Here is a 27,987-nt window from a genome sequence, read left to right on the forward strand (position 1 = left end):
AAATGTTTCATTCAGGAAAAAAATCTAGGCTCAACAATGGGGCTTTTGGGGGCAGGGCTAAGAACATTCTGGTCGATTAACAGTTTTTATGTAATGTTACATAATCCTCAAGCTCTATCACTTGGGTAAGAATCTAGAACCCCCAGCCTCCCGCTTAGTGGATTCAAAACACCTTCCTGAGCACCTGCCCACCAGCCTCAAGGCCGTTGGGGGATCAACTACGTGGGCCAACATTTTGGGCAAATTCTGCCCTCTGTCTCCACGGTTGGGGAAAGGGTAGGCACAGGACTCGCTAGCACCGCTCCCTCCCTCTCCTCAGCTGGGAAGGTGGTTCCACCGCGCCAGCGCTTAAGCCCCAGGTCACCTTGACTACCGGGTCCAGGACCCCGTGGGAACTCGCAGGCCCCGCCACCTCTGTTTTGTGCGCCCACGGAGGCGTACCCAGAGAAGACCTGCATGGCAAGCACTTAATCGAAGAGGTGACGGGCGTAGAGGAGAGTAGGACCAAAGAAAAAAGATAACAGTGGGAGAAGATGCTAATTTCCTTTATGTCTTTTGTTACTGGCAATAGCGGAGGAGTTAAGAGTTAGCTTGAAAAAAACTCATACAGGCATTTTCTAACGGTAACAACCAAAGCGCGCGGAATTGTACAACCGTGGAAGGACCCTCTTCCGGCCCCTTGCGCCTGCGCACTGGCAACCAAGAAGGCGGGAGGCCTGGGTAGAGGGAAGCCGGGAACCGGAAGTGAAGGCAGATTCCGTCCTTCGTGTGTATTGCTGCCGCCATAAACGTTGGCCTTGTTCAGGTAAGCGTTAGCGTACGGTACCATCCGTCCCCATCTGCGTTTCTCTGCCGCCATCCTATGGCATGGCCTTATGATACCCCTTCCACGCCCTACGGTTTGGACCTTGGGGCCTAGTTGGGTCATTTCCATCGCTTGCATCCCCTTTTGAGAGTAAAAGAGCTCATGGGGGAAGGTAGGGAATCCGGAGGGGCCTAATCCAAGATGGTGACCTCGGCGCCATTGTGTTCTCTTTTCTACCCGCTTCTCCGGAGGGCCCCTTGTTTAAGGGAGGCCCCAACAATGATGAGAGGTGGTTGCTCGGTGTCCTTTGATTCTGGGCCTTTGAAGAGGGCGGAGCCTTCCTCACCTTTCTTCTGGTCTCGGTCCTCTATCGCCCACGTTGGGAGTAGGAGGAGCCGGCTTCTGGGCCTACTTGGACTTTCCTTACTTCAACTAGCTTACCTTTATTTGGGGCGTCTTCCAGATACTTACGAGTGGTGTCATTGTGTGATTATCGGAAAGGAGTCAAACACGAGTAAATGAGACGGAGATGTGAGACAGTTTGGTAAAGGTTTTGTTAAAGCTGGAGTAAGGATGCCTCTTTCTCTATTATTACCTCATTACTTAACTCTGTGGTGAAGAGATGAGTATTTTTTTCCCTACCGAGCCATTAATTACACAGGGATTTCTTAAGTACCAGAAGGTTACGGAGGAGGGGGAGGTGAATGGCAGCCACATGATGTTTTCATTGAGAAGTGAGTGCTTTGCTCATTGATGACCTTAATCTATCACCCTTGACTGATGGCTGCTATGTGAGGGGTCGACACTTTGAGATTTTAGGGAAAGTACAAGGTGGTCTTTTAAGGATCTTTTTTTTAGCACTCCTCTTAATCTTGTCTCCATTCTCCACTCCTTTAATTTTTCAGTTGTTTTCATTTCATTATCCTTTTTCCTCACTATTGTTACAGATAAGGAATTTATAAGCCGGTCTTTTTCAGTTCCGGGATTATAGTACTCCGATTTTACACGTTGGGAACCTGTGTCCTAATCACCTCTTCTCGAACCTTTTTACCCATACTCTGTATTATGTTTGCTTTTCACTTTTTTTGTTGTTGTTAATTTTTAAGGTATGATTGATATACACTCTTGTGAGGGTTTCACATGAAAAAACAATGTGGTTACTACATTTACCCATATTATCAAGTCCCCACCCATCCCCCATGCAGTCACTGTCCATCAGTGCAGCAAGATGCCACAGATCCACTTGCTTTTCACTTTTGTTTTGTGTTTCTCTGTTTTTTCCTTTCAGCGAAAGGTTTCATAGTTTAGAGAAAGTGGAAAGAACGTGGGGATGGAAAAGAGGTGGTGAAGGCTCTGCTCCTGACTAATAATCTTCTATCTGTTTGCTTCCTAGCTCTTCTGTCAGAAGCGTGTGTGTTTCTTTTACTCAACTGTTCCTCAAGCCCCCACTCTCCTCCCTCATTTTGCGTGAACCCATTCAGAGCCCCCCATCCCTTCTCCCCCTGCCGGTCCAGTTATGGCAGAGAACGATGTGGACAATGAGCTCTTGGACTATGAAGACGATGAGGTGGAGACAGCAGCTGGGGGAGATGGGAGTGAAGCTCCTGCTAAGAAGGACGTCAAGGGCTCCTATGTCTCCATTCATAGCTCTGGCTTTCGTGACTTCTTGCTGAAGCCAGAGTTGCTCCGGGCCATTGTTGACTGTGGCTTTGAGCATCCATCTGAAGGTAAATTTTCTCCTTACAGTATTTATTAGGCTCTTTAAGAATACAAAAAACGTGTTTGACCGTTCCTCAGGTGATATGGTTATATATTTAGGCTATACCGGGGAATAAGGGATTAATGAACACCTCTTAATAATATAAATATGTAGGGCTGGTCTTTTATTCATGATAGCATGAAAGTGCTAGCGACCTAAAAGCATCTTAGAAGTCTGCTGTTCATTCTTGCGACTGGCTTTTCTTCTTGTCTGGTTGTTTTTAAGTTTTTCATTTTGACTTCAGATTATAAATTTCCAGAGAGGAGCTGGTTGGATCTTTAGTTCCCCTCTTTTAGGCCAACTCTGGTCCCTGGAAACCATTATAGCTGGTCTAAAGATGCCTGGCTTCTGGGTCAGGTACCAAGCCTTTCATTTTGTCCAAGGTTGCAGGGTTATGTGACCTAAAGCATGGCCATGTAAGTAGGATAAATGGTCTATGGAGGGCACTCCAAATGTGATTGTTACAGATTAAGGAAAATAGGGACAGAGCCAGAAGCACCAAAAGTGAGCTGCTTGTAGATGCAAGAGGGGGAGAGGGCATGGAGCTGAGGTTGGAGGCTAAATCTAGAAGGAACTTGGTTGGGGGTCTGATTTAGGGGTGAATTTGATTGATGAAAAGTGGATTTGGCATGGTGAAAAAGGAGGTTGAAGTCTAACTTACTGTAATGATTTTCCTCTTTCTAGTCCAGCATGAGTGCATCCCGCAGGCCATTCTGGGAATGGATGTCCTATGCCAGGCCAAGTCAGGCATGGGAAAGACAGCAGTGTTTGTGCTGGCCACACTGCAACAGCTGGAGCCAGTTACTGGGCAGGTACACTTCAGGAGGGTGCTGGGGAAGACATTTTGGTTAGGAATATTCTGGAAGGGTATTCAGCAACATGATGTATTCAGAGCCATGAGTGTTTGTTGCTAAAATAATCTATCACCCTTGGCTGATGGCCATGGGGAATTATCTGCTAAAATTATGGGGTTAATAATTTATATCTCAGAATTAAAGTAATTTATGATTTGCCAAGTGTGCTTTTGTGGCAGTCACTTCCCCAGAGGAGTTAGTGAAGGGATATACTGTGTGTCTGTCTCCTCCTCCACTTAAGGTGTCTGTGCTGGTGATGTGTCACACTCGGGAGTTGGCTTTTCAGATCAGCAAGGAGTATGAGCGCTTCTCTAAATACATGCCCAATGTCAAGGTAAGCCAGGGTAGAGCCCTGGGAGTGTGGGTGTGGGTGTGGGGAATTCAGGGCATTGGAGAATTGTAAATCATCAGTCTTCATGTCCCACAGATGGTAAATACCTGTCCGTAGATCTAATTTTCGTGTAACGGGTAGTAGGTTTCTGTAAGCTTTGCTGTACAAGAGATTGACATTCTGGAGCTCGTTTGGATGTGCATTATATTCAGTTGTGCTTGCTGTATCGTGATGTTGGAGAAGCTTTAATTTGCCTTGGTGATGTTAACGTGCCTGTGTAGTGGGAGACTGACTTGCCTGAGGATGCCTACCACAAGACCAGTCTTGCTCACTATTTTTTCACACTGACTTTGCATCATCATTTCACTGTCCTTTGGTTGACAGTTTGAGAATTTTAGGGTGCATGGCAAGAGAAGGCTGGAAGCTCCAAAACATCTCTAGTGTGTGATTTTGAGGATCCTTTAAAAATGGCAGAAAATTGGAAATGTCTGGGGCCACAACAGAGTTGTCTTCATTTATTTTCCATTATGTAACCTTGATATTCATGGTGTGGTTCCCAGACCTGTAGTTTCATCATCATTTGGGGTCCTGTTGGAAATGCACATTAAATGTACCCCAGACCTGCTGAGTCTGACTATGCATTCTTACAAGAACCCCAGGTAGTTGGAGTTTGAGAGGCGCTGATGTATATAATTTTATGTTGTCTGGCTAGGATGGGGTGAAGAATAGTATTTCTGTTCAGATTGTTATAATTTCTCCTGTTACTCGTTAATGTATATTTTAAAGGAACTAGGAATGTTTGAGTCATAGCCCTAAACTAAAAATAATTTCTAAAAACCAAAATGGTAATAGTAGTACCTGTGTATGGTAAACGTGCTTAAGTAATCTGGAAGACCTGTTAATGAAGATTTGTATTCTCCTATCTCTAATCATACTTTACAGAAGGTAATCACTAAATTTTTTTGTAAAGTTCTAATGGTTCCGTGAAACCAAGTACTAGGCACTGCTTTCTCGATTTATCAACTTAAAGGCGTTCTTTGATTTCCATGAAAGATTATTTAGTTTGTTTATACAGTTTTTTTCTCTTTTGTATTTGAAAATATATTTTATTTCTTCAAAATAGGATCTGAATGCCATATATGTGTGTTTATCTCTCTGTTATATATACCTCTATTCTTAAATTGCCAGTGTCGGTAGTATTAGTCTCCTATCCTTTCTTCAGGCAGTCTGGTTTGTAGGTAGATTCTAAGATTTGAAAACTGGGAAAGTTTCCATTGTTAGGGCTGTGGAAACATTTATTGTTGGAGCTTAGTAGTGAGTTAGGATTGCATGTCCTTTGTAAGCCCAATTCATTGCCTTTGTGCCACTTATAAGGAAATGTTCTTGCTGTCAAGACCAAACAAATTGTGACATAGTTCTAGTTTTTCTTACTTTTGCTTAAAATTGTGCTACAGTGACTTGCTGAAGAGGTTGGGCTAGTTCAAACTAAATGTCCTATCTCTGGATTTGTCTGGTTACTATCTTATGGTCTTTAGCTTATTTTTTTCCACCCAGTATTTCCTGTAACCGAAATTTATATTTGGAAGCTTAACTCATCAAGTTAAATGTCTAGCAAGAGTGTTTTATAAGCTGTGTACCTCCGGTGTGTTTTGTTGCAAACCTGGTGGTTCTACGGTTAGTGATTTGAGTTAACCATGATAGTCTGATTCCTTGATTGATCACTCCCCACTTGAAAGTAGAAAGCAGGTTTTGATGTTACTTGATGGCTGCATTAAGGCCCAGATCCTCAACAAACATTCCCCTAATGGTTTTAACAGAGTAGTATGTGTAGCTTGAGCCCGTAATTTCATAAGGTTTGTGCAAAGGTATTTAAAAATCTGGATTCAGATAGGAAAACTTGATGTTCTGTGAACTTTTTCTGATTCTTGACACTGGTGAATTTTGCTGTCCTCATTTTTAAAATGAAGTCTGGCCTTAGAGTTAAGGGAAGGAAGATTATTAGATTAAGTCAGAACTGAATGCTAGTTTCCAACTGCCCTGACGAGCCATGTAACTTCAGGCAGGTCACTTTTGCTTCTTAACCTCACTGTTTAGAGGACATAGTAAGAATTTTAGATGAGGTGATCTCTGATAATGTTCCTTTTAACTCTGAAATGTTTAAGAATTGGTTTAGATTAAACTGAAAAGATGGGAACTGTAGGGGGATTGGACTCCTCCCTTCCTTTTGATACATTCTTTTCTCTTGGGTTGACAGGTCGCAGTGTTTTTTGGTGGTCTGTCCATCAAGAAGGATGAAGAGGTGCTGAAGAAGAACTGCCCGCATATCGTTGTGGGGACCCCTGGCCGCATCCTAGCCCTGGCTCGAAATAAGAGCCTCAACCTCAAACACATTAAACATTTTATCTTGGATGAATGTGATAAGATGCTTGAACAGCTCGGTGAGTGGCAGTCCTGGGACTGGGATAATGATCTGGGAGTTGCCCTTTGGAGCCAAATGATGTTTATTTGATAGAGGAGCACTGTAGTGCCAGGACGACTCTTAATCTATCACCCATAACTGATGGCTCTGGCTTCCCTGTTTGGTCTACGTTAGGCTTTTTAAGCAGCCTTGGTGATCAGGGAGAAGAGTGTCATGTATTTCCTTTCTGTGGTGGTTTCTTTTTTGTCTTTGAGAGGAGGGACTTTGCTTATCTCAGACATCAGTCACACTCGTAGCTTTCTATACTGGGTGACATTAGGGAGATACCTAACATTAAGGATGAGACCATTACCCTTTTGGTTTCCTCAGTACAGCACATACCATCAGAATTTAAAGCTGAAGAGCTCTTTAGACTTAAGTTCCAGGATTAATGTAGAGAGTGGAAGTTTCTGTGGTGTGGTATTTGAGTGTGCAAAGTGGGATTAAGGAAGGAAAACCATCTGTAAAAACTCAAATTTGATAAATGAAAGAGTGGGGGTGGACATAGCTCCAGGGACCAGTCATTCTGAATGGTCTCCGGCTGTTCTAGATGGTGGGTTCCAGGTAGAGATGAGGTATTTCCCTGACTGGATAAGAAAGTGTGATCCAGAGAAGTGTGGAATGGATTCTTTGACAGCTGGAATGTAATAGATGGGTGATGTTTGTAGACAGCTGGCACTTGTAGGGAGAGGGTTAGGGAGAAGAGCCTTGTAAAGCATTTTTCAAAGGTCTTAACTCTTGTGAGCCTCTTACAGTGGGCTTTATTTCCATTTCATAATTGTGAGCTTTGGCATTTTATCATGTTATTTCTTGTCTGCCTGGTTAAAACACAGAATTGGAATCTGATGTCAAATTTTTATTCCAAATTCATTGCTTTTTCCATTGTGTTACTACTGTGGGTGTGATTTTATGGTGGTCAGAGAAGATGGAGACAAATCTTTGAAATGACTTAGCATTTCCAGCAGTCTTCATCAGGAAGCCTATGTCTGGCCTGTTTATGACATACACTTCTTTTTCTCCTGAAACTTTTCTCCTTACAGACATGCGTCGGGATGTACAGGAAATTTTTCGCATGACCCCCCATGAGAAGCAGGTCATGATGTTCAGTGCTACCTTGAGCAAAGAGATCCGTCCAGTCTGCCGCAAGTTCATGCAAGACGTAAATACCCTTCTACCTTCTCTCCCTCCACTCCCCGCCCGCTGCCTCTCCCCCTTCCGTGCCCTCTTCCTCCAGACTCCCTTGTCCTTCAAGCACCAAGAAGGGGGCTTATGCCCATCTGGGAGTGATGACTCCTTGAAGAAACACACAGAGGCAGAGACAGCTAGTGTTAGGGTCTGCGCGGGCAACAGGGAAACTCCGGAAGACTTGGTCGGGTTAACTTGAGAGCGGGTAGTGTTCGACTTTTTTTTCAATCACGGCATTTTTGAACCTCTTCTCCCTTTTGGGGGAGGGCAGGATTTTCTGCCCTACCACCCACCCATCATCTCCTACGTCTCCCCTGCAGCCACGCACCGTCAAGGTGGCATCGAGCATACAACCGGAGCCTTTTGCTCCCCAAAACTCATAACCTCCCGGTGGCAGGAGAGCAAGAGAGGGACAGACAGATGGCAGGGCATGTCCAAAAGAAGAGCAAACAACACAGATGCATCTGCTCCCTCCCCACCTCCAGGGGTGGGGGCCTTTGGCACCTCAGTCCCCGATCCCCTACTCCTTCCCATCTGAACCTCCTCGCACCCATCTGGAATCTCGGTTGATGTGAGCCAGCAGCAGAGAAGCACCGTGAAGCGTCGGGGGCAATGCAGACGACATCAGCGGTGGATGGCGGCAGCGGAGGCCGCGGGGAAACCTGACCAGAAGCTGAGGACCCAACCAGCCTCTTTTTTCGTTCCCGGTTTTTTTCCTGAACCCGAGGCGTGCCGTGCTCCATTTCCCCCCATATGTGTTGGGGGTGGGGTGTCCTAAACGGGGGATAGATTTTTTTCTTTTTTTAAACATTTTTCTAATACTCAGTGGAGAGGGATGTGGGAAAGTTAAAGTGAGGAGCTCCACTTGGATGAACCAGATGGGTGCTAGGATTTGGGGCTGGGCAGGGCCCATTGTATAAACAGTGGAGTGTGTTCCTTCTCTCCCTGTGCTCCTTCCACATGGGAAGGTAACTCTAGCTGTACTTGGGGCTAGAATTAGATTTGAAGGAGGCCATGGAACTTCTGTTTGGAAAGTCCTCCTTTGCTAGCCTACCTTCTGGGGTTTGGCTTCTGGTTTTCTCCTATGACACACATCCTTTCCCAAAATCTTGGATCCTGGGTTTTTATTTTAAAATTACTTCCTCAAATTAGTGAAGAGTGCTAGGAAAGTTGGACTGTGGTGTTAAGTCTTATGTCAGTTTTTTTTTTTAATGCTATTTTCCTCAACTTCAAGGGTTGTGGATTTTCTTTTTTTTTTTTTTTTTTAAGATGAATGCCTGTCTGCTGCTCTGAATTTATTTCTTAGCACCACTTAATTGATACCTTCCATGTAACAGTGTGTAGATGGTTTGACTCAAGAGATCAATCTCATCTCAAACTATTTCCCTTGTGGTCTGAGGCAAGTTGTTAACTCATCTTGAGAAGTTTTTGCTTCTCCTTTCATGGCGTTTTTGACCACGTCCACTGTAACATTCTGATCTTAAAGACATCCAACCTTTTAACATTTATATGATTGTCTTAATTGAGAGACATACTCAAATGGAGCATTCCTTGTCCTCTTTCCCATATTATAACCAGCTTTGGTGGAGTTATTCTGACCTTGAGTCTCCATTTCCCATCATTTCCAAGGTGTTTGGATCCTGTTCTGCCTTTAGGACTCATCTCCCATTGTTTTCTTTCCTCCACCATCACCATCACTATCTGAGGTAATGGCATTTTGCCATTAGGTGGTTTCACTTTTCCTTTTCCTCCCTGGAAAGTTCCTTTCCCATGACAATTTTCAGTTGGGCAGTATTAACTCAACTGATTGGAAGAAAACAGATGTAATGTGGAAGAGACCACATTAAAATGTGGGTATTTTTGGAGGTGGGTGGGGTTTTCAATCTTCTCTTTCTCCCCATCCCCCCATGGGGTGTATTGGAGATCAACTTCCTCCACCCCCCCAGGTTTAACCCCCCCACTCTACCCTCCTCCCGTTCCCTCCCCCCTTCCTCCCCCCCCCCCCAGCCAATGGAGATCTTCGTGGATGATGAGACCAAGCTGACGCTGCACGGGTTGCAGCAGTACTACGTGAAACTGAAGGACAACGAGAAGAACCGGAAGCTTTTTGACCTTTTGGATGTCCTTGAATTCAACCAGGTCAGTTGTTTAAGGTCCAGTAGGGGGAGGAACACGTCTCCAGCTGTAGCAGAAACCTGATTAAGTATCCTGTTACTTGTGGAAACCGCATATCTGGTGTGAGAGAACGGTGGAAAGATTCTCTAATAGAAATTCTTCTAAATGAGAACTTAAATGTCTTTTCGGGGGCTGAACAGGATGGGAACTGCTTTTCTCTTCCATGGCTGGCGCAAACAGGTACTCAGTAAATAAACTCAGTAAATAACACAAAAAAATATGACTGAAGGGATTCAGTACATTTGTGAAAGCTCTGAAATATCTTGGGTCTGTTGGGTTCTTACATTTTTTTGTTTGTTCTTGTACTGCTGAGGAGATGCAGTTTGTTACTTCACCTGTTGTGGGGTTTATTACTATTTTCTAGAATTAGGGTAGGTTTGTTTGGTGTTACTGATACTGGTTGTGGTTTTTCCAGACCTTAGTTATAATTTTTACCACTTTTTCACGAGTTAGTCCCTGCCTTGTCTACTGCGACATCTGATAATTATTGTTACTGCTCTCTGCACCTCTCTGCAGCATGTCTGCCCAGTAAAAAATAAGAGCTGATAGAAAAAAGCTAAATTATATTTAGAGCAGAAGAAATAATATGGTAGAAATTCAGGAATTCCTTTGGAAGAGTAATTACTTAAAACCCCTGTCTTACACATGATCCCACACTCACGTGGATACATATCCCCCTGCTCTCACACAGGTGGTGATCTTTGTGAAGTCTGTGCAGCGTTGCATTGCCCTTGCCCAGCTCCTAGTGGAGCAGAACTTCCCAGCCATTGCCATCCACCGTGGGATGCCCCAGGAGGAGAGGTGAGTCAGAGACGGGGAGGATTTTGTGTCCTTGGGAAGAAAAGAGACCATTGAGAGAAGGGACTCTCAACATATTTTTAATTTCCTTTCTCACAAAGGCTTTCTCGGTATCAGCAGTTTAAAGATTTTCAACGACGAATTCTTGTGGCTACCAACCTATTCGGCCGAGGCATGGACATCGAGCGGGTGAACATTGCCTTCAACTATGACATGCCTGAGGATTCTGACACCTACTTGCATCGGGTAAGCCCCACACCCCAGAAGGGCATTCCAGTGTTCTTTCCCACCACCTTACTTTCTATATTTTCATATCTTAATCTTCCTTTTCTTTTTGGGTGTCTTCCTTCTTTGGGGACCTCACCCCTCCCCTCTGCCTCCTTTCAGGTGGCCAGAGCAGGCCGGTTCGGCACTAAGGGCCTGGCTATCACATTTGTGTCAGATGAGAATGATGCTAAGATCCTCAATGATGTGCAGGATCGCTTTGAAGTCAATATTAGTGAGCTGCCTGATGAGATAGACATTTCCTCCTACAGTGAGTATTGAACTCTTGGAACTGGTTCTTTCTCTTTACTCTCCTTGTTCTTCAGTGTGTTTGTCTTAAATCTCATTGTGTATGTAAATCCCCTGGTGTGTAAGACAAGTCAAGTCTGTTGTCATCCTGCTGTGCCCCCGCCCGCATGCCATGTTTGGATGTTTAGTTGACCTCTGTGGGGTCTCTTTCGTTTCTTCTCTTGTCACATTATTTTTCTCCACCCCTAATCCATCCTCTGAATCCATACACCATGGAAACATCTGTATGGATGGGTGTGTATGTTTCTGCCAACCTTGCATTTTCTTTCCCGTATCTTACTCTAACTCTGCCATGTTTTCTCTTCAGTTGAACAGACGCGGTAGAGGACTCACCCACCCCTTCTGGAATGTGACAGTCTCTCCCTCTTCAGGAGATTACACCAGGCATGGGGGTGAAGGAGACACTACTGCCACCTACCCCTGACAACCCCCATCCCCACCCATAGCTTCCTTCTTTTGCATCACCACCACTCCTAATCCTCCATGCCCTGATTTGTCAGAATTTTTTTAACAAAACTAAAAAACACATGCGTCTGTGGTGTCTGTAAGTGCTCCATCCCTTTATTGGATTTGGGGTGAGGCTATTAGGCTCTGATTCAAATGTATATTCCTATAAGGACTGTGTATTTTGCTATGGGGCTGTGGGTGGGGAGGGTGGGTGTGACTAAAAAGACTGCAGAGGCCATGATTCCCTACTGCTTTGAATTTCTAGCCCTTGTTGGGGTGTCCATTTTTCTTAGGGGCAATGTTTCTGGTTGAAGGGCTTCGGGGCGGGGTGGGTGGTCGGTCATCCATGTTTCCAGTGTTGGAGGGTGAGGCATGAACTGCTGGAAAGCTTAGGCATCTTCTCCCAGGCTCGCTCGGTGTCTCCTCATCTGTTCCTTCAACTTCTGGGTCTTGAGCACCAGGGCCTGGGCTTCCCAAGCCCCTTCTTGCCCTTCCAGCATGGCCTGGTACAGCTCCAGCTGCTGTTCCAGCAACTCCTCAGCTTGGGCCAGCTCAGCTGTGGGGTGGGGCTTGGGACCCTGGGTAAGGGGGGCATAGGGGAGGGAGCATCAGCCAGAACAGGGGCCTGAGTCTTGTTGGAAATGAGGAATTTGGCCACTTTTTCCAACTTTTAAACCCCATTAGGTTAAGGTCATCTGTACTGTGAAGCCAAATGTTTTGCATAGGCTAATGGGGGGCAGTTCACTCCCTGGGGCTTTAATTGGACTCCTTGGACGAGGATATAGGGTTATAGGGAGGAGAAGACCAGCTGTACCATCCCCCCTAAGAAATAATTAACTGTTAGGTGAGGGGAAATTCCTGTTCAAGGACTTACTGGACAGGGCCAGGAGGGAGGGGTGTGAGGAGAGGGATCCTGAGGGCAGGAGTGGGGTGGGGGTGGGGAAGGTACAGAGTATTGGAACTTGGGGGGTGGGGGTGGTATCTGCCTTCGGCTGATCTGTGGTGCAGGATTGTGGGGATCCACCCCTCCTGGGTGGGGGTGGGGAAGGTACAGAGTATTGGAACTTGGGGGGTGGGGGTGGTATCTGCCTTCTGCTGATTTGTGGTGCAGGATTGTGGGGATCCACCCCTCCCCCAAATCACGCCCTTTGCTCCCACTATTGGTATCACTTACCCTGGTGGGTGACCTTATCTTCCCACTGTCTGTGGAGCTGGTCTTCTCTTTTGTGCTTGCCTTGGGCCTCTGGGAGCAGCCCCGCCAGGAGCCCAGGCGCAGCAGGGTATAGGAAGGCAGGAGGAGGTAACGGCAGCAGTATGAGTGCCAGGGCAGAGGGGGGAACATGGCTGGTAAGGCAAGGAGCAGTCTGAGCCGCCCAGCAGCCACCAGGAACTGGCTCACTCGCTCTGGGCCTTGGCCTCGCTTCAGTGCGTGGCCCTGCCCAGGGCCCTACCCCTGCCTCCACCTCCCTCCCAACCTGGCCCTGGACAGAGTCCTGTTCCTGATGTGAAAATATTCTTGCCAGTTTCGGCAGAACTTTCTTTAGAACGCCTGGTGCCCAGCCTACAGCATGTCTTGTGTCTGGTTTTCTCAGCACTTAACACATACGCCTAGCATTCTCAGCACTGTGTACTCGCAATTCTGCAAGGCAGGAATGAATGGTTTACAGATGAGCAAACTCGGGGTTTTCATTCAGCACACACTCCTGCAAACAGTATCTGTTGGTGTCTGCTCTGGGATGCAGATGCCCTCAAGGCTCCAAAGTGGGTTGGTGGCAAAGCCAGGCGGATTCACGCCCAGGTCTTCCTGACTTGAAAGCTCATACCCATCGACTTGGTTCAAGTATTGCTTTCTCCTTTCCTCTTACCCAGAATGGCCTTTTTCTGCATGTAGGGGTTTGCCTTCTCTGGTAGGTCTGGGTGCTGCTGAATCGCTTCTATCCTTGGCTCCTGACAGCATGACACTGGTACAGGTTTTTTTATTTTATTTTATGAAATCTTGTATTTTAGCATTATTAGAATAGCCTAAGTTTCTATCTATAAATGAATGGGTAAAAATAGTACATACACACACACACTTGAATATTACTCAGCCATAAGCAATAGTGAAATTTTGTCAATGCAACATTGAGTACATCTAGTGGACATTACACGAAGTGAAAGAAGTCAAATGGAGACTACTGATGTGACCTTTAGTCACATTCTAAATTAACTTTTATGCTTCTTACACTTTATAAGATGACAATCTACATCTCTGGTGTATCCCTTGACTGATTTTGTGTTCAGTTTATTTTACTACTGTTTGCTTAACTTCAAACTTGCTTTGGAAACAATTGGTCTACTGTCTTTAGGTTTTGGTACCCTGATGAAAAGTATTTGGACTTAAAAACATTTCCATCTAAAGGAGTCCCTTGATCATATCTTGTAAGTCAGGTTTAGTGGTGCTGAATTTTTTCAATCTTCCTTTATCTGGGAAACTTATAATCCATCCTTCAGTTTTGTATGATAATCTTGCTGGGTAAAGAATTACTGGTTGTAGTTTCCATTCAATACCTTCATTATTTCATGCCACTCACTTCTGGCCTGTATAGTTTCTGCTGAAAACTCAGCTAATACATTTAGGGGGTTCCCGTATAGGTAACTGTGCCTCTCTCATTGCTTTTAAGAGTTCTCTGTACTTTGGGAACTTAGATGTCTATTTCTTTCTATAGATTGTGAAATTTTCCACCTATATTTCTTCCAAGAGGCTTTCTGAACTTTTGTCTCTCCTGGGATCCCTATTATGCAAATATTGCTGTGTTTTCAGTTGTTACACACCTCTCTTAGCATCTTCTGGCTTTAAGAAACTCCTTTTCCCAACACAAAGTGGACTCATTCATGGAGCAGATATCCAAGGCCAGGTTTGCTGGAGTCCTGCATGTTTATCTCCTGCCCACTCCATTCCTCTCCCACTTAATGTATTGCAGCATAGGAATTTTGTCCTAGCACTAACCATAACATTCAATCAGTTTTAAAATATTTTTTCCACATTGAACCTTGAATCTTCTACCTTGTTAGCTGCCCAGCAAAGTTCAAAAGAGTTTTATTCTCCTGCTTCAGTTGTTCATTTTTATCTTCGATGTCATCTAGGTCTCCATTTAACAGATCAATTTCTTCTTTGAGTTTTCTGATCATTTCCTCTTCATCTTGCATTAGTCTCACAAGTCTTAAATTTTCTTGCCTTTCTTACTACCTTTTCAAGATCTTCAATGTTCTTGCCCAATGTGCTACTTTGAGACCAAACTACCTGAAGTGCTTGCATCCCTACTGTGTCTGCTGAACCCACTTCTCTCTGTTCTGGGATACCTACTTGAGTGTCTTCCTCAGAGGCCATGTCTGCTTTTGCACCTGCCTGAAACTGCTCCAGATGCTCTTGTAATGGACAGGAGCTGCCCGGGTCTAACACGCTCATAGCTTCCTTCCACATCGCGATCTGCTGTGTAATCGCCTCTCCCTGTCTCCGTTCTCTCCGCCCTGCTTCGTCCCCTTCATGTTCATCCGGGCACTCGGCCCTGGGGCCGCCCATTGTGCCAGTGACTCTGGTACAGGTTTGAAGCTTCGTTGAACTAGTGAGCCCTCCATATCTTTACTAGAACAAAAGTCCTGTCTGCACACCACGTGTGTGAGCCTTGTTTATACTTGATGGACTTTATTTAGCCTGTTCTGAAATGTCCCATTGTGGCTGGAGGGCACAGCCACATTCCTGTGGATAGAGGTGGCTTGGAGGGGAGAGGATGGTCCCAGTTTTGAACATATGGGAAAGGCAGGCTCAGAAAAAAAGTGCCTCAGCAAGATTGCCAGAGTGGACTGCTGACAGCTTGCTCTCTTGGATACCATGCTCAGTTTGGAGGGCAGATGACCTCTGCCACTGTGTTGGGGGTCCAGGAACCAGGTCAGTGGTTGTCAGACTTGGGCTGAAGCACTTTTAGATGAGGCCAAGGACCTCACATTCCGTATTAGCTGACTTATTCCCACCATTCAGTAGAAAAAAAATGAAGAACCCTTGTTAGATCTTGGGGAAGAGAAGCTTTCCCCAGGTCTCTTAGTGATAAAATTATGCATGATTCATATTTGAATTGCAATGTACACATGGTTCAAAGTCTTAATTATTGGAACACGAGAGGCCCAAACTACTGTTGTTGAAGTTGTGGGAAACTATCCAGAATAAGGTTTCTAACAGTGAAGCTAAACTTACCATATTTACAAGTTAAAAGCAATATTAGCAGCCTTTAAGAAAATAAAACTTGAAACTTCTGTAAAATAATCTAAATGCTGTACTAATAACAAAGTATCCTTCCTGAAAACTAGACATCTGAGTTTCTATTTTAGGTTATAAATTCCAAAATGGATTAACCTCCAATAATTTAATGATAGCCCTAACCCCTAAAGTAAAGTATGTGGGCTTGGGCTTTGTTTATCTGGGAATTTGTACAAAGAAAAGGCTAGTATTTGGGTCAGTTCAATTCTATTGGATGATATGTGGATCTTAAAATCATGGAAATGAAGGAATGAAAATATGTGTAAACTGGCTTACCTACTTTTATGTTACTGTGTATATTTTTGTTACTCCTGAGTGTCTAATAGTGTTTTTTTTTTCTTTATATGAAAAGGCTACTTACATCTGATAGAGACTTAATTAAATAAGAGTTCTGGCCTGGCCTCTGCAGAAGGGTTCTGTCTTAGGGACAAGCAGAGGATTATGGGAAGCATCATTCATAAGGTCAAGGGGCAGCAGAGCTCCCTTAGGCCATTGTGCCTAGGGCACCTTCAATATTGCATCCTACAGAGTAGACTGGCAGGATGGGGGTGACTGACATGAATCATTGTACCCTTCATATGAAACTCGTAGAGATGGGTACTTGGGAATATTGGAGTCTACCCATTATATTAACAAGTGTCAGACCCTGCTAGGCAGGGCTTTTACTGCACTAGCTAGCATGTCCAGTATGATGTTGAGAGGAAGTGGTGAGGGCACATTCCTTGCCTTCTTGAAGGATGACAACTAGTTTTTCACTATTAAGTGTGATATTGTGGGTTTTTTGTAGATGTTATTTATCAAGTTGAGGATGTTCTGTATTCCTAGTTTGCTAAGATGTTTCATCATGAATGGATGTATGATTATGCCAAATACTTTTTCTGTACATATTGATAAGATCATGTGATATTTCCTTTTAGCCTGTTGATATGGTAGATTACATTAATTGGTTTTCGAACGTTGAACTAGCCTTGTACACCTGGGATAAAACCCATTTGGCTGTGGTATGCTCTTTTTTTTTTTTTTTTGTCCCACTTATGTCTTTATTTCTGTTTCAGGATTGGATCCAGCCTCCCCAACTGCATTTAGTTATTTAATGTATACTTAGTTCCAATTAGAATAGTTAGAACAGTTCCTCAATTATTTTTCCTTCTTCTTCTTTGGTCTTTTGTGATCTTGATTTTTTTTATTATTTTTTATTTTGTTATCATTAATCTACAATTACATGAAGAACATTATGTTTACTAGGGTCCCCGCTTCACCACGTCCCCCCCACAAACCCCATTACAGTCACTGTCCATCAGTGTAGTAAGATGTTGTAGAATCACTCCTTGTCTTCTCTGTGTTGCACAGCTCTCCCCATTACCCTCCCCCCACATTATACATGCTAATTGTAATACCCCCTTTCTTCTTCCCTGCCCTTATCCCTCCATTTGCTCCCATTCTCCCCAGTCCCTTTCCCTTTGGTAACTGTTAGTCCATTCTTGGGTTCTGTGATTCTGCTGCTGTTTTGTTCCTTCAGTTTTTCTTTGTTCTTATACTCCACATAAGTGTGAAATCATTTGGTATTTGTCTCTGCTTGGCTTATTTCGCTGAGCATAATACCCTCTAGCTCCATCCATGTTGTTGCAAATGGTAGGATTTGTTTTCTTCTTATGGCTGAATAAGATTCCATTGTGTATATGTACCACATCTTCTTTATCCATTCATCTACTGATGGACACTTGGGTTGCTTCCATATCTTGGCTATTGTAAATAGTGCTGCGATAAACGTAGGGGTGCATCTGTCTTTTTCAAACTGGGCTACTGCATTCTTAGGGTAAATTCCTAGAAGTGGAATTTTTGGGTCAAATGGTATGTCTATTTTGAGCATTTTGAGGAACCTCCATACTGTTTTCCACAATGGTTGAACTAATTTACATTCCCACCAGCAATGTAGGAGGGTTCCCCTTTCTCCACAATCTCGCCAACATTTGTTGTTTGTCTTTTGGATGGTAGCCATCCTTACTGGTGTGAGGTGATATCTCATTGTGGGTTTTTTTTTGTTAGATAATTATTTTTTATTGAAGGGTAGTTGACACACAGTGTTACATTAGTTTCAGGTGTACAACACAGTGATTCAACGTTTATATACATGATAATTCTAGGTACCAGCTATCACCATACCAAGTTGTTACAATATTTTGACTATATTCCTTATGCTATACATTACATCCCGGTTACTTATTTATTTTACAATTGGAAGTGTGTATTTTTTTTTTTTTGTGAGGGCATCTCTCATATTTATTGATCAAATGGTTGTTAACAACAATAAAATTCTGTATAGGGGAGTCACTGCTCAATGCGCAATCATTAATTCACCCCAATCTCCAATCTTCTGAAGCATAATGAACAAATTCTTACATGGAGAACAAATTCTTACATAGTGAATAAGTTACATGGTGAACAGTACAAGGGCAGTCATCACAGAAACTTTCGGTTTTGCTCATGCATTATGAACTATAAACAATCTGTTCAAATATGAATATTCATTTGATTTTTTTACTTGATTTATATGTGCATACCACATTTCTCTCATTATTTTTAATAAAATGCTGAAGTGGTAGGTAGATACAAGATAAAGGTAGAAAGCATAGTTTAGTGTTGTAAGAGAGCAAATGTAGATGATCAGGTGTGTGCCTGTAGACTATGTGTTAATCCAAGCTAGACGAGGGCAATAAAACATCCACGTATGCAGAAGATTTCTCTCAGAACGGGGGGGGGTGAGGTTCTAAGCCTCACCTCTGTTGATCCCCAATTTCTCACCTGTGGCCCCCCTGCGACTGTACCTGTCTTAGGTTGTTCCTCCCTTGAGGAATCTTACCCGTCTCTGGCTAACCAGTCATCTTCCGGGGCCATACAGGGAAATGTAAAGTTGGTTAGTGAGAGAGAAGCCTTATTGTTTGAAAAGGTTAGCTTTTTACTTCTTTGCATATTTATGCCCTGTGGCTTCTATGCCCAGCATTTGTCTTGAGGTATCTTTACCACTTGGAAGAATTATGATACTCGGTAAATTCGATATGAGGCACAAATTCTATTTAAGGGTTGTAATTAGGAAGGAAGAAGAAAACCTATAGAAGTAGCAGGCGGCAGAAAACATGGGAAGATTGATTATTTCTTTGACATATCTTCTTGTAGAGTAACTTCAGCATGTATAGGTTTTAAACTACTAATTAAATCGCGCACACACATTAACATAATAGGAGTACAGTTACATAACCAAAGCATACCTGTAATTACCAGCCATCTCCAGTGAAACCAAGAAAACCAGTTAGGCACCTTAGGCATTTGTGAAAACTTATCTATGATATGGTAGATATTGTCCAACTGAACTTGAACAGTCTGAGAGAAATCAGACAAATTAAAACAACCCATTCCTGGGGAATGTTCACATCCCATATGTTCTTTTAACAGTAAATAGTCTGTAGTTGTAAGATTTTGGAGCGCTACAATTTGTACTTCTCCTAATTCTTGGTTGAGTTCCAACAGTATAGATCCAGTCAAATTTGTTGTTTTACTGTATGCACAGGCCAGCTTAGATATCTCCTTCCTCATTCCCATGGCAAGTCCAGGAACCGGTGGGATGAGTGCATCTACACCTGTAGCAGCGCGTGGATCTTTGTTGGGGTTTTTTGATGTTCATCTTCTGGCATGAGTCTTCCCGAGAGTGCTGATGTTGGAAGTTCTTTTTCATATCGTATCTTAGTTCATTTTCGGGGTAGCCCAATTAGGCTTTGATCCTCTGTATAAACACAAACAGACCCTTTGCCTACACTTTTATATGCCCTTTATACCATTGTGTAGAACTCATTGGAGGTCACAACACAGGAACTCCTTTTTTTTTTTATTATCATTAATCTACACTTACATGATGAATATTATGTTTACTAGGCTCTCCCCTATACCAGGTCCCCCCTATAAACCCCTTTACAGTCACTGTCCATCAGCATAGCAAAATGTTGTAGAATCACTACTTGTCTTCTCTGTGTTGTACAGCCCTCCCCTTTCTCCCACCCCCCATGCATGCTAATCTTAATACCCTCCTTCTTCTCCACCCTCCTTATCCCTCCCTACCCACCCATCCTTCCCAGTCCCTTTCCCTTTGGTACCTGTTAGTCCATTCTTGAGTTCTGTGATTCTGCTGCTGTTTTGTTCCTTCAGTTTTTCCTTTGTTCTTATATTCCACAGATGAGTGAAATCATTTGGTATTTCTCTTTCTCTGCTTGGCTTGTTTCACTGAGCATAATACCCTCCAGCTCCATCCATGTTGCTGCAAATGGTAGGATTTGCCCTTTTCTTATGGCTGAGTAGTATTCCATTGTGTATATGTACCACATCTTCTTTATCCATTCATCTATCGATGGACATTTAGGTTGCTTCCAATTCTTGGCTATTGTAAATAGTGCTGCGATAAACATAGGGGTGCATTGGTCTTTCTCAAACTTGATTGCTGCATTCTTAGGGTAAATTCCTAGGAGTGCAATTCCTGGGTCAAATGGTAAGTCTGTTTTGAGCATTTTGATGAACCTCCATACTGCTTTCCACAATGGTTGAACTAATTTACATTCCCACCAGCAGTGTAGGAGGGTTTCCCTTTCTCCACAGCCTCACCAACATTTGTTGTTGTTTGTCTTTTGGATGGCAGCCATCCTTACTGGTGTGAGGTGATACCTCATTGTAGTTTTAATTTGCATTTCTCTGATAATTAGCGATGTGGAGCATCTTTTCATGTGTCTGTTGGCCATCTGAATTTCCACTTTGGAGAACTGTCTGCTCAGCTCCTCTGCCCATTTTTTAATTGGATTATTTGCTTTTTGTTTGTTGAGGTACATGACCTCTTTATATATTTTGGATGTCAAGCCTTTATCGGATCTGTCATTTACAAATATATTCTCCCATACTGTAGGGTACCTTTTTGTTCTATTGTTGGTGTCCTTTGCTGTACAGAAGCTTTTCAGCTTGATGTAGTCTGACTTGTTCATTTTTGCTTTTGTTTTCTTTGCCCGGGGAGATATGTTCATGAATAATTCACTCAAGTTTATGTCCAAGAGATTTTTGCCTATGTTTTTTTCTAAGAGTTTTATGGTTTTATGACCTACATTCACGTCTTTGATCCATTTCGAATTTACTTTTGTGTATGGGGTAAGACAATGGTCCATTTTCATTCTCTTATATGTAGCTGTCCAGTTTTGCCAGCACCATCTGTTGAAGAGACTGTCATTTCCCCATTGTACATCCATGGCTCCTTTATTGTAAATTAATTGACCATATATATTTGGGTTAATATCTGGAGTCTCTATTCTGTTCCACTGGTCTGTGGCTCTGTTCTTGTGCCAGTACCATATTGTCTTGATTACTGTGGCTTTGTAGTAGAGCTTGAAGTTGGGGAGCGAGAACCCCCCATTTTATTCTCCCTTCTCAGGATTGCTTTGGGATTCGGGGTCTTTGGTGGTTCCATATGAATTTTTGAACTATTCCAGTTCGTTGAAGAGTGCTGTTGGTAATTTGATAGGCATTCCATTGAATGTGTATATTGCTTTGGGTAGTATGGCCATTTTGACTATATTAAGTCTTCCTAACCAGGAGCATGGGATGAGTTTCCATTTGTTAGTGTCTTCTTTAAGTTCTCTTAAGAGTGTCCTGTAGTTTTCAGGGTATAGGTCTTTCACTTCCTTGGTTAGGTTTATTCCTAGGTATTTTATTCTTTTTGATGCAATTGTGAATGGAATTGTTTTCCTGGTTTCTCTTTCTATTAGTTCATTGTTTGTGTATAGGAAAGCCACAGATTCCTGTGTATTAATTTTTTATCCTGCTACTTTGATGAATTCCAATATCAGTTCTAGTAGTTTTGGAGTGGAATCTTTAGGGTTTTTCATGTACAATATCATGTCATCTGCAAATAGTGACAGTTGGAATCTTTACCAATCTGGATTCCTTGTATTTCTTTGTTTTGTCTAATTGCCGTGGCTAGGACCTCCAGTATTACGTTAAATAACAGTGGAGAGAGTGGGCATCCCTGTCTTGGTCCCAATATCAGAAGAAAAGCTTTCAGCTCCTCGCTGTTCAGTATGATGTTGGCTGTGGGTATATCATATATGGCCTTTATTATGTTGAGGTACTTGCCCTCTATACCCATTTTGCTGAGAGTTTTTATCATGAATGGATGTTGAATTTTGTTGAATGCTTTCTCAGCATCTATGGAGATGACCGTGTGGTTTTTGTCCTTCTTTTTGTTGATGTGGTGGATGATGTTGATGGATTTTCGAATGTTGTGCCATCCTTGCATCCCTGAGATGAATCCCACTTGGTCATGGTGTATGATCTTTTTGATGTATTCTTGAATTCGGTTTGCTAGTATTTTGTTGAGTGTTTTTGCATCTATGTTCATCAGGGATATTGGTCTGTAATTTTCTTTTTTGGTGGGGTCTTTGCCTGGTTTTGGTATTAGGGTGATGTTGGCTTCATAGAATGAGTTTGGGAGTATTCCCTCCTCTTCTATTTTTTGGAAAACTTTAAGGAGAATGGGTATTATGCCTTCTATGTATGTCTGATAAAATTCTGATGTAAATCCATCTGGCCCTGGGGTTTTATTCTTGGGTAGTTTTTTGATTACCGTTTCAATTTCGTTGCTGGTAATTGGTCTGTTTAGATTTTATGTTTCTTCCTTGGTCAGTCTTGGAAGGTTGTATTTTTCTAGGAAGTTGTCCATTTGTTCTAGGTTTTCCTGCTTGTTAGCATGTAGGTTTTCAAAGTATTTTCTAATAATTCTTTGTATTTCTGTGGGGTCCGTTATGATTTTTCCTTTCTCATTTTGGATTCTGTTGATGTGTGTTGATTCTCTTTTTCTCTTAATAAATCTGGCTAGAGGCTTATCTATTTTGTTTATTTTCTCAAGGATCCAGCTCTTGGTTTCATTGATTTTTTTCTATTGTTTTATTCTTCTCAATTTTATTTATTTCTTCTCTGATCTTTATTATGTCCCTCCTTCTGCTGACTTCAGGTCTCATTTGTTCTTCTTTTTCCAATTTCGAAAATTGTGTCTTTAGACTATTCATTTGAAATTGTTCTTCCTTCTTTAAATATGCATGGATTGCTATATAGTTTCCTCTTAAAACTGCTTTCACTGTGTCCCACAGAAGTTGGGGCTTTGTGTTGTTGTCATTTGTTTCCCTACATTGCTTGATCTCTATTTTAATATGTTCATTGAGCCATTGATTATTTAGGAGCATGTTGTTAAGCCTCCATGTGTCTGTGAACCTTTTTGTTTTCTTTGTACAATTTATTTCCAGTTTTATACCTTTGTGGTCTGAAAAGTTTGTTGGTAGAATTTCAGTCGTTTTGAATTTACTGAGGCTCTTTTTGTGGCCCAGCATGTGGTCTGTTCTGGAGAATGTTCTATGTGCACTTGAGAAGAATGTGTGTCCTGTTGCTTTTGGATGTAGAGTTCTATAGATATCTATTGGGTCCATCTGTTTGAGTGTGTTGTTTAGTGCCTCTGTGTCCTTACTTATTTTCTATCTGGTGGATCTGTCCTTTGGAGTGAGTGGTGTGTTAAAGTCTCCTAAAATGAATGCATTGCATTCTATTTCCTCCTTTAATTCTGTTAGTATTTGTTTCATATATGCTGGTGCTCCTGTATTGGGTGCATATATATTTATAATGGTTATATTCTCTTGTTGGACTGAGCCCTTTATCCTTTATCATTATGTAATGTCCTTCTTTATCTCTTGTTACTTTCTTTGTTTTGAAGTCTGTTTTGTCTGATATTAGTACTGCAACGCCTGCTTTTTTCTCCGTGTTGTTTGCATGAAATATCTTTTTCCATCCCTTGACTTTTAGTTTGTGCATGTCTTTGGGTTTGAGGTGAGTCTCTTGTAAGCAGATATAGATGGGTCTTGCTTTTTTATCCATTCTATTACTCTGTGTCTTTTGATTGGTGCATTCAGTCCATTTACATTTAGGGTGATTATTGAGAGATATGTACTTATTACCATTGCAGGCTTTAGATTCATGGTTACCAAAGGTTCAAGGTTAGCTTGTTTACTATCTTACTGTCTAATAAACTTGCTTATTGAGCTATTATAAACACTGTCTGATGTTTCTTTATTTCTCTCACTTCTTATTCCTCCTCCTCCATTCTTTATATGTTGGGTGTTTTATTCTGTGCTCTTTTGTGTTTCCTTTGACTGGTTTTGTGGGTAGTTGATTTTATTTTTTGCCTTTATTTAGTATTTGGTTGGTCTGCTTTCTTTGCTGTGATTTTTATTATCTCTGGTGACATCTATTTAGCCTTAGGAGTACGCCCATGTAGAGCAGTCCCTCTAAAATACCCTGTAGAGGTGGTTTGTGGGAGGCAAATTCCCTCAACTTTTGCTTGTCTGGGAATTGTTTAATCCCTCCTTCATATTTAAATGATAGTTTTGCTGGATACAGTATCCTTGTTTCAAGCCTCTTCTGTTTCATTGCATTAAATATATCATGCCATTCTCTTCTGGCCTGTAAGGTTTCTGTTGAGAAGTCTGATGATAGCCTGATGGGTTTTCCTTTGTAGGTGACCTTTTTCCTCTCTCTAGCTGCCTTTAGAACTCTGTCTTTGCCATTTTAATTATTATGTGTCTTGGTGTTGTCCTCTTTGGGTCCCTTGTGTTGGGAGTTCTGTGTGGTTCCATGGTCTGAGCAACTATTTTCTCCCCCCATTTGGGGAAGTTTTCAGCAATTATTTCCTCAAATACACTTTCTATCCCTTTTTCTCTGTCTTCTTCTTCTGGTACCCCTATAATTTGCATATTGTTCCTTTTCAGTTGGTCACAGTTCTCTTAATATTGTTTCATTTCTGGAGATCCTTTTATCTCTCTCTGCATCAGGTTCTCTGCATTCCTTTTCTCTGATTTCTATTCCATTCACGGCCTCTTGCATCTTGTCCATTCTGCCTTTAAGTCCTTCCAGAGATTTTTTTATTTTTGTAGTCTCCCTCCCTACTTTGTCCATTAGCTCTTGCATTTTTCTCTTCAGCTCCATCAGCATGGTTATGATCTTTATTTTCAATTCTTTTTCAGGAATATTGGTCAGGTCTATCTCCCCAGGTTCCCTGTGAGGGGAGGATGTCTGTGTGATTCTGGTCTGGATCAAATTCTTCTGCCTTTTCATGGCGATAGAGGTAGTTGTGGGGAGTTGGCACGTATGTCAGCTGGGAGAACATCCTTTCTTGCTAGTTTGTGGTCTTCCCCTCCTGTGAGAACCCTGACCCCTACCATCTTTCACTGGGCAGCTGCTTGCGGTCGGGGTCTCTGATTCTTGCCCGGCTGCTGTGGGCGAGGCCGGCCTCAGGCTGCTGCTCCGCTATGGCGGGGCTGTGCCAGAGGGGAATGGGTGGGAGGCTGTTCATCGCCGTGAGGGGCCTCCGAGCTGCGCAGCCGCCCAGGGGGTTAGGTTACCTGGAGTTCCGTGTGATTCCCAGCTGCTTGGCTGACTGTGCTGGGTTGCTTCCATTCAGGTGTGAGGCCCCTGTCCTTTTAAGACTTTCAAAAAACACTTGCTTTTCTTTATCCTAGGGGTGCCGGCTGCGGGGACCCACTTGCAGGTTTTACTGTTCTGTTTCCCTAATATCCAGCACACTATGCACTGTGTGTCTGTGCTCCTGGTACAGACGACTAGGGCTGGGTATTTAGCAGTCCTGGGCTCCCTCTCCCTCCCCGCTCTGACTCCTCTCCTCCTGCCAGGAAGCTGGGGTGAGGGACACCCTCGGGTCCCGCCAGGCCGTGGCTTGTATCTTACCCCCTTTGTGAGGTGCTGGGTTTTCGCAGGTGTAGATGTAGTCTGGCTGTTGTACTGTATCTTCTGGTCTCTTTTAGGAATAGTTGTATTTGTTGTATTTTCAAAAATATATATGGTTTTGGGAGGAGAGTTCTGCTGCTCTACTCACACTGACATCTTGGCTCCTCCTCTCTTTAGGGTTTTTTATGTACAATATCATGTCATCTGCAAATAGTGACAGTTTGACTTCTTCTTTACCAATCTGGATTCCTTGTGTTTCTTTGTTTTGTCTAATTGCCATGGCTAGGACCTCCAGTACTATGTTGAATAACAGCGGGGAGAGTGGGTATCCCTGTCTTGTTCCTGATCTCAGAGGGAAAGCTTTCAGCTTCTCGCTGTTCAATATAATGTTGGCTGTGGGTTTATCATAGATGGCCTTTATTATGTTGAGGTACTTGCCCTCTATACCCATTTTGTTGAGAGTTTTTGTCATGAATGGATGTTGAATTTTGTCGAATGCTTTTTCAGCATCTATGGAGGTGATCATATGATTTTTGCCCTTCTTTTTGTTTATGTGGTGGATAATGTTGATGGAGTTTTGAATGTTGTACCATTCTTGCATCCCTAAGATGAATCCCACTTGGTCATGGTGTTTGATCCTCTTGATGTATTTTTGAATTAGGTTTGGTAATATTTTGTTGAGTATTTTTGCATCTATGTTCATCAGGGATATTGGTCTGTAATTTTCTTTTTTTGGTGGGGTCTTTGCCTGGTTTTGGTATTAGGGTGATGCTGGCTTCATAGAATGAGTTTGGGAGTATTCCCTCCTCCTCCATTTTTTGGAAAACCTTAAGGAGAATGGGTATTGTGTCTTCTCTGTATGTCTGATAAAATTCCACAGTAAATCCATCTGGCTGTGTGTTTTGCTCTTGGGTAGTTTTTGATTACCGCTTCAATTTCATTGCTCGTAATTGATCTGTTTAGATTTGATGTTTCTTCCTTGGTCAGTCTTGGAAGGTTGTATTTTTCTAGGAAGTTGTTCATTTCTTCTAGGTTTTCCTGCTTGTTAGCATATAGGTTTTCATAGTATTCTCTAATAATTCTTTGTATTTCTGCAGGTCTGTCATGTTTTTTTCCTTTCTCGTTTCTGATTCTGTTGATGTGTGTTGATTCTTTTTTTCTCTTAATAAGTCTGGCTAGAGGCTTATCTATTTTGTTTATTTTCTCAAAGAATCAGCTCTTGATTTCATTGATTTTTTTTCTATTGTTTTATTCTTCTCAATTTTATTTATTTCTTCTCTGATCTGTATTATGTCGCTCCTTCTGCTGACTTTAGGCCTCATTTGTTCTTCTTTTTCCAATTTCGAAAATTGTGTCTTTAGACTATTCATTTGAAATTGTTCTTCCTTCTTTAAATATGCCTGGATTGCTGTATACTTTCCTCTTAAAACTGCTTTTGCAGTGTCCCACAGAAGTTGGGGCTTTGTGTTGTTGTTGTTGTTATTTGTTTCCATATGTTGCTTGATCTCTATTTTAATTTGGTTGTTGATCCATTGATTATTTAGGACCATGTTGTAAAGCCTCCATGTGTTTGTGAGCCTTTGTGCTTTTGTACAATTTATTTCTAGTTTTTTACCTTTGTGGTCTGAGAAGTTTGTTGGTAGACTTTCAATCTTTTTGAATTTACTGAGGCTCTTTTTGTGGCTTTGTATTAATTTTGTATCCTGCAACTTTACTTAATTCAGATGACACTAGTTCCAGTAGTTTAGGAGTGGATTCTTTAGGGTTTTTTATATACAGTATCATGTCATCTGTAAACAGTGACAGTTTGATTTCTTCCTTACCAGTCTTGATGCCTTTTATTTCTTTTTGTTATCTGATTGCCATTGCTAGGGCCTCCAGTAGTATGTTGAATAAAAGTGGAGAGGATGGGCATCCTTGTCTTATTCCCGATCTTAGAGGAAGAGCTTTCAGCTTCTCACTGTTAAGTAGGATGTTGGCTGTGGGTTTGTCACATGTGGCCTTTATTATGTTGAGGTACTGGCCCTCCATACCCATTTTGTTGAGAGTTTTTGTCATGAATGGATGTTGAATTTTGTCAAATGCTTTTTGAGCATCTATGGAAATGATCATGTGGTTTTTGTCCTTCTTATTGTTGATGTGATGGATGATGTTGATGGATTTTCGAATGTTGTACCATCCTTGCATCCCTGGGATGAATCCCATGGTGTATGGTCCTTTTGATGTATTTTTGAATTTGGTTTGTTAATATTTTGTTGAGCATTTTTTCATCTATGTTCATCTGGGATATTGGTCTGTAGTTTTCTTTTTTTGTGGTGTCTTTGCCTGGTTTTGGTATTAGAGTGATGTTGGCTTCATAGAATGTGTTTGGAAGTATTCTTCTTCTATTTTTTGGAAAATTTTAAGTTGATTGGGTACTATTATTTTTTCTCTAAATGTCTGTAAAATTCAGGAATGAATCCATCTGGTTCAGGGGTTTTGTGCTTGGGTAGTTTTTT

At 42.3% G+C, this 27,987-nt stretch overlaps 2 protein-coding genes, 2 non-coding genes and 1 pseudogene across 5 annotated transcripts; 3 read left to right on the forward strand and 2 right to left on the reverse strand.

The window, feature by feature from the left end:
• Positions 1-661: 661 nt before the first annotated feature.
• On the forward strand, positions 662-11,481 carry DDX39B (DExD-box helicase 39B). Of its 2 annotated transcripts, none has more exons than XR_005022748.2 (11): positions 662-805; positions 2,199-2,532; positions 3,249-3,376; positions 3,660-3,752; positions 6,004-6,187; positions 7,248-7,366; positions 9,400-9,531; positions 10,259-10,368; positions 10,486-10,611; positions 10,753-10,900; positions 11,246-11,481. XR_005022748.2 is itself a non-coding variant. In XM_036875623.2 (11 exons), the coding sequence occupies exons 2-11, from the start codon at positions 2,322-2,324 to the stop codon at positions 11,260-11,262; spliced, it is 1,287 nt and encodes a 428-aa protein (XP_036731518.1). In that variant the 5' UTR covers positions 664-805; positions 2,199-2,321; the 3' UTR covers positions 11,263-11,481. The 2 variants fall into 2 exon arrangements, 1 of the variants encoding a protein (XP_036731518.1); XM_036875623.2 differs by having other exon boundaries at positions 664-805; positions 10,467-10,611.
• LOC118907285 (small nucleolar RNA SNORD83) lies at positions 1,516-1,591 on the forward strand. Its single transcript, XR_005022760.1, has one exon. It is a non-coding gene; the product is annotated as a small nucleolar RNA SNORD83 (small nucleolar RNA).
• On the forward strand, positions 6,239-6,315 carry LOC118907286 (small nucleolar RNA SNORD83). The gene has a single exon (XR_005022761.1). It is a non-coding gene; the product is annotated as a small nucleolar RNA SNORD83 (small nucleolar RNA).
• An 82-nt stretch (positions 11,482-11,563) lies between the features above and the next one.
• MCCD1 (mitochondrial coiled-coil domain 1) lies at positions 11,564-12,727 on the reverse strand. Its single transcript, XM_036875475.2, has 2 exons — positions 12,560-12,727; positions 11,564-11,963 (listed from the first exon to the last, which is right to left on the reverse strand). Exons 1-2 carry the CDS (start codon positions 12,725-12,727, stop codon positions 11,775-11,777), a joined length of 357 nt encoding a protein of 118 aa, XP_036731370.1. The 3' UTR covers positions 11,564-11,774.
• A 1,700-nt stretch (positions 12,728-14,427) lies between these two features.
• LOC118907172 (PRKC apoptosis WT1 regulator protein-like) lies at positions 14,428-14,947 on the reverse strand (annotated as a pseudogene).
• Between the last annotated feature and the right edge of the window lie 13,040 nt (positions 14,948-27,987).

The sequence above is a fragment of the Manis pentadactyla genome, chromosome 16 (assembly GCF_030020395.1).
Source record: "Manis pentadactyla isolate mManPen7 chromosome 16, mManPen7.hap1, whole genome shotgun sequence".
Taxonomy (NCBI): Eukaryota; Metazoa; Chordata; class Mammalia; order Pholidota; family Manidae; genus Manis; species Manis pentadactyla.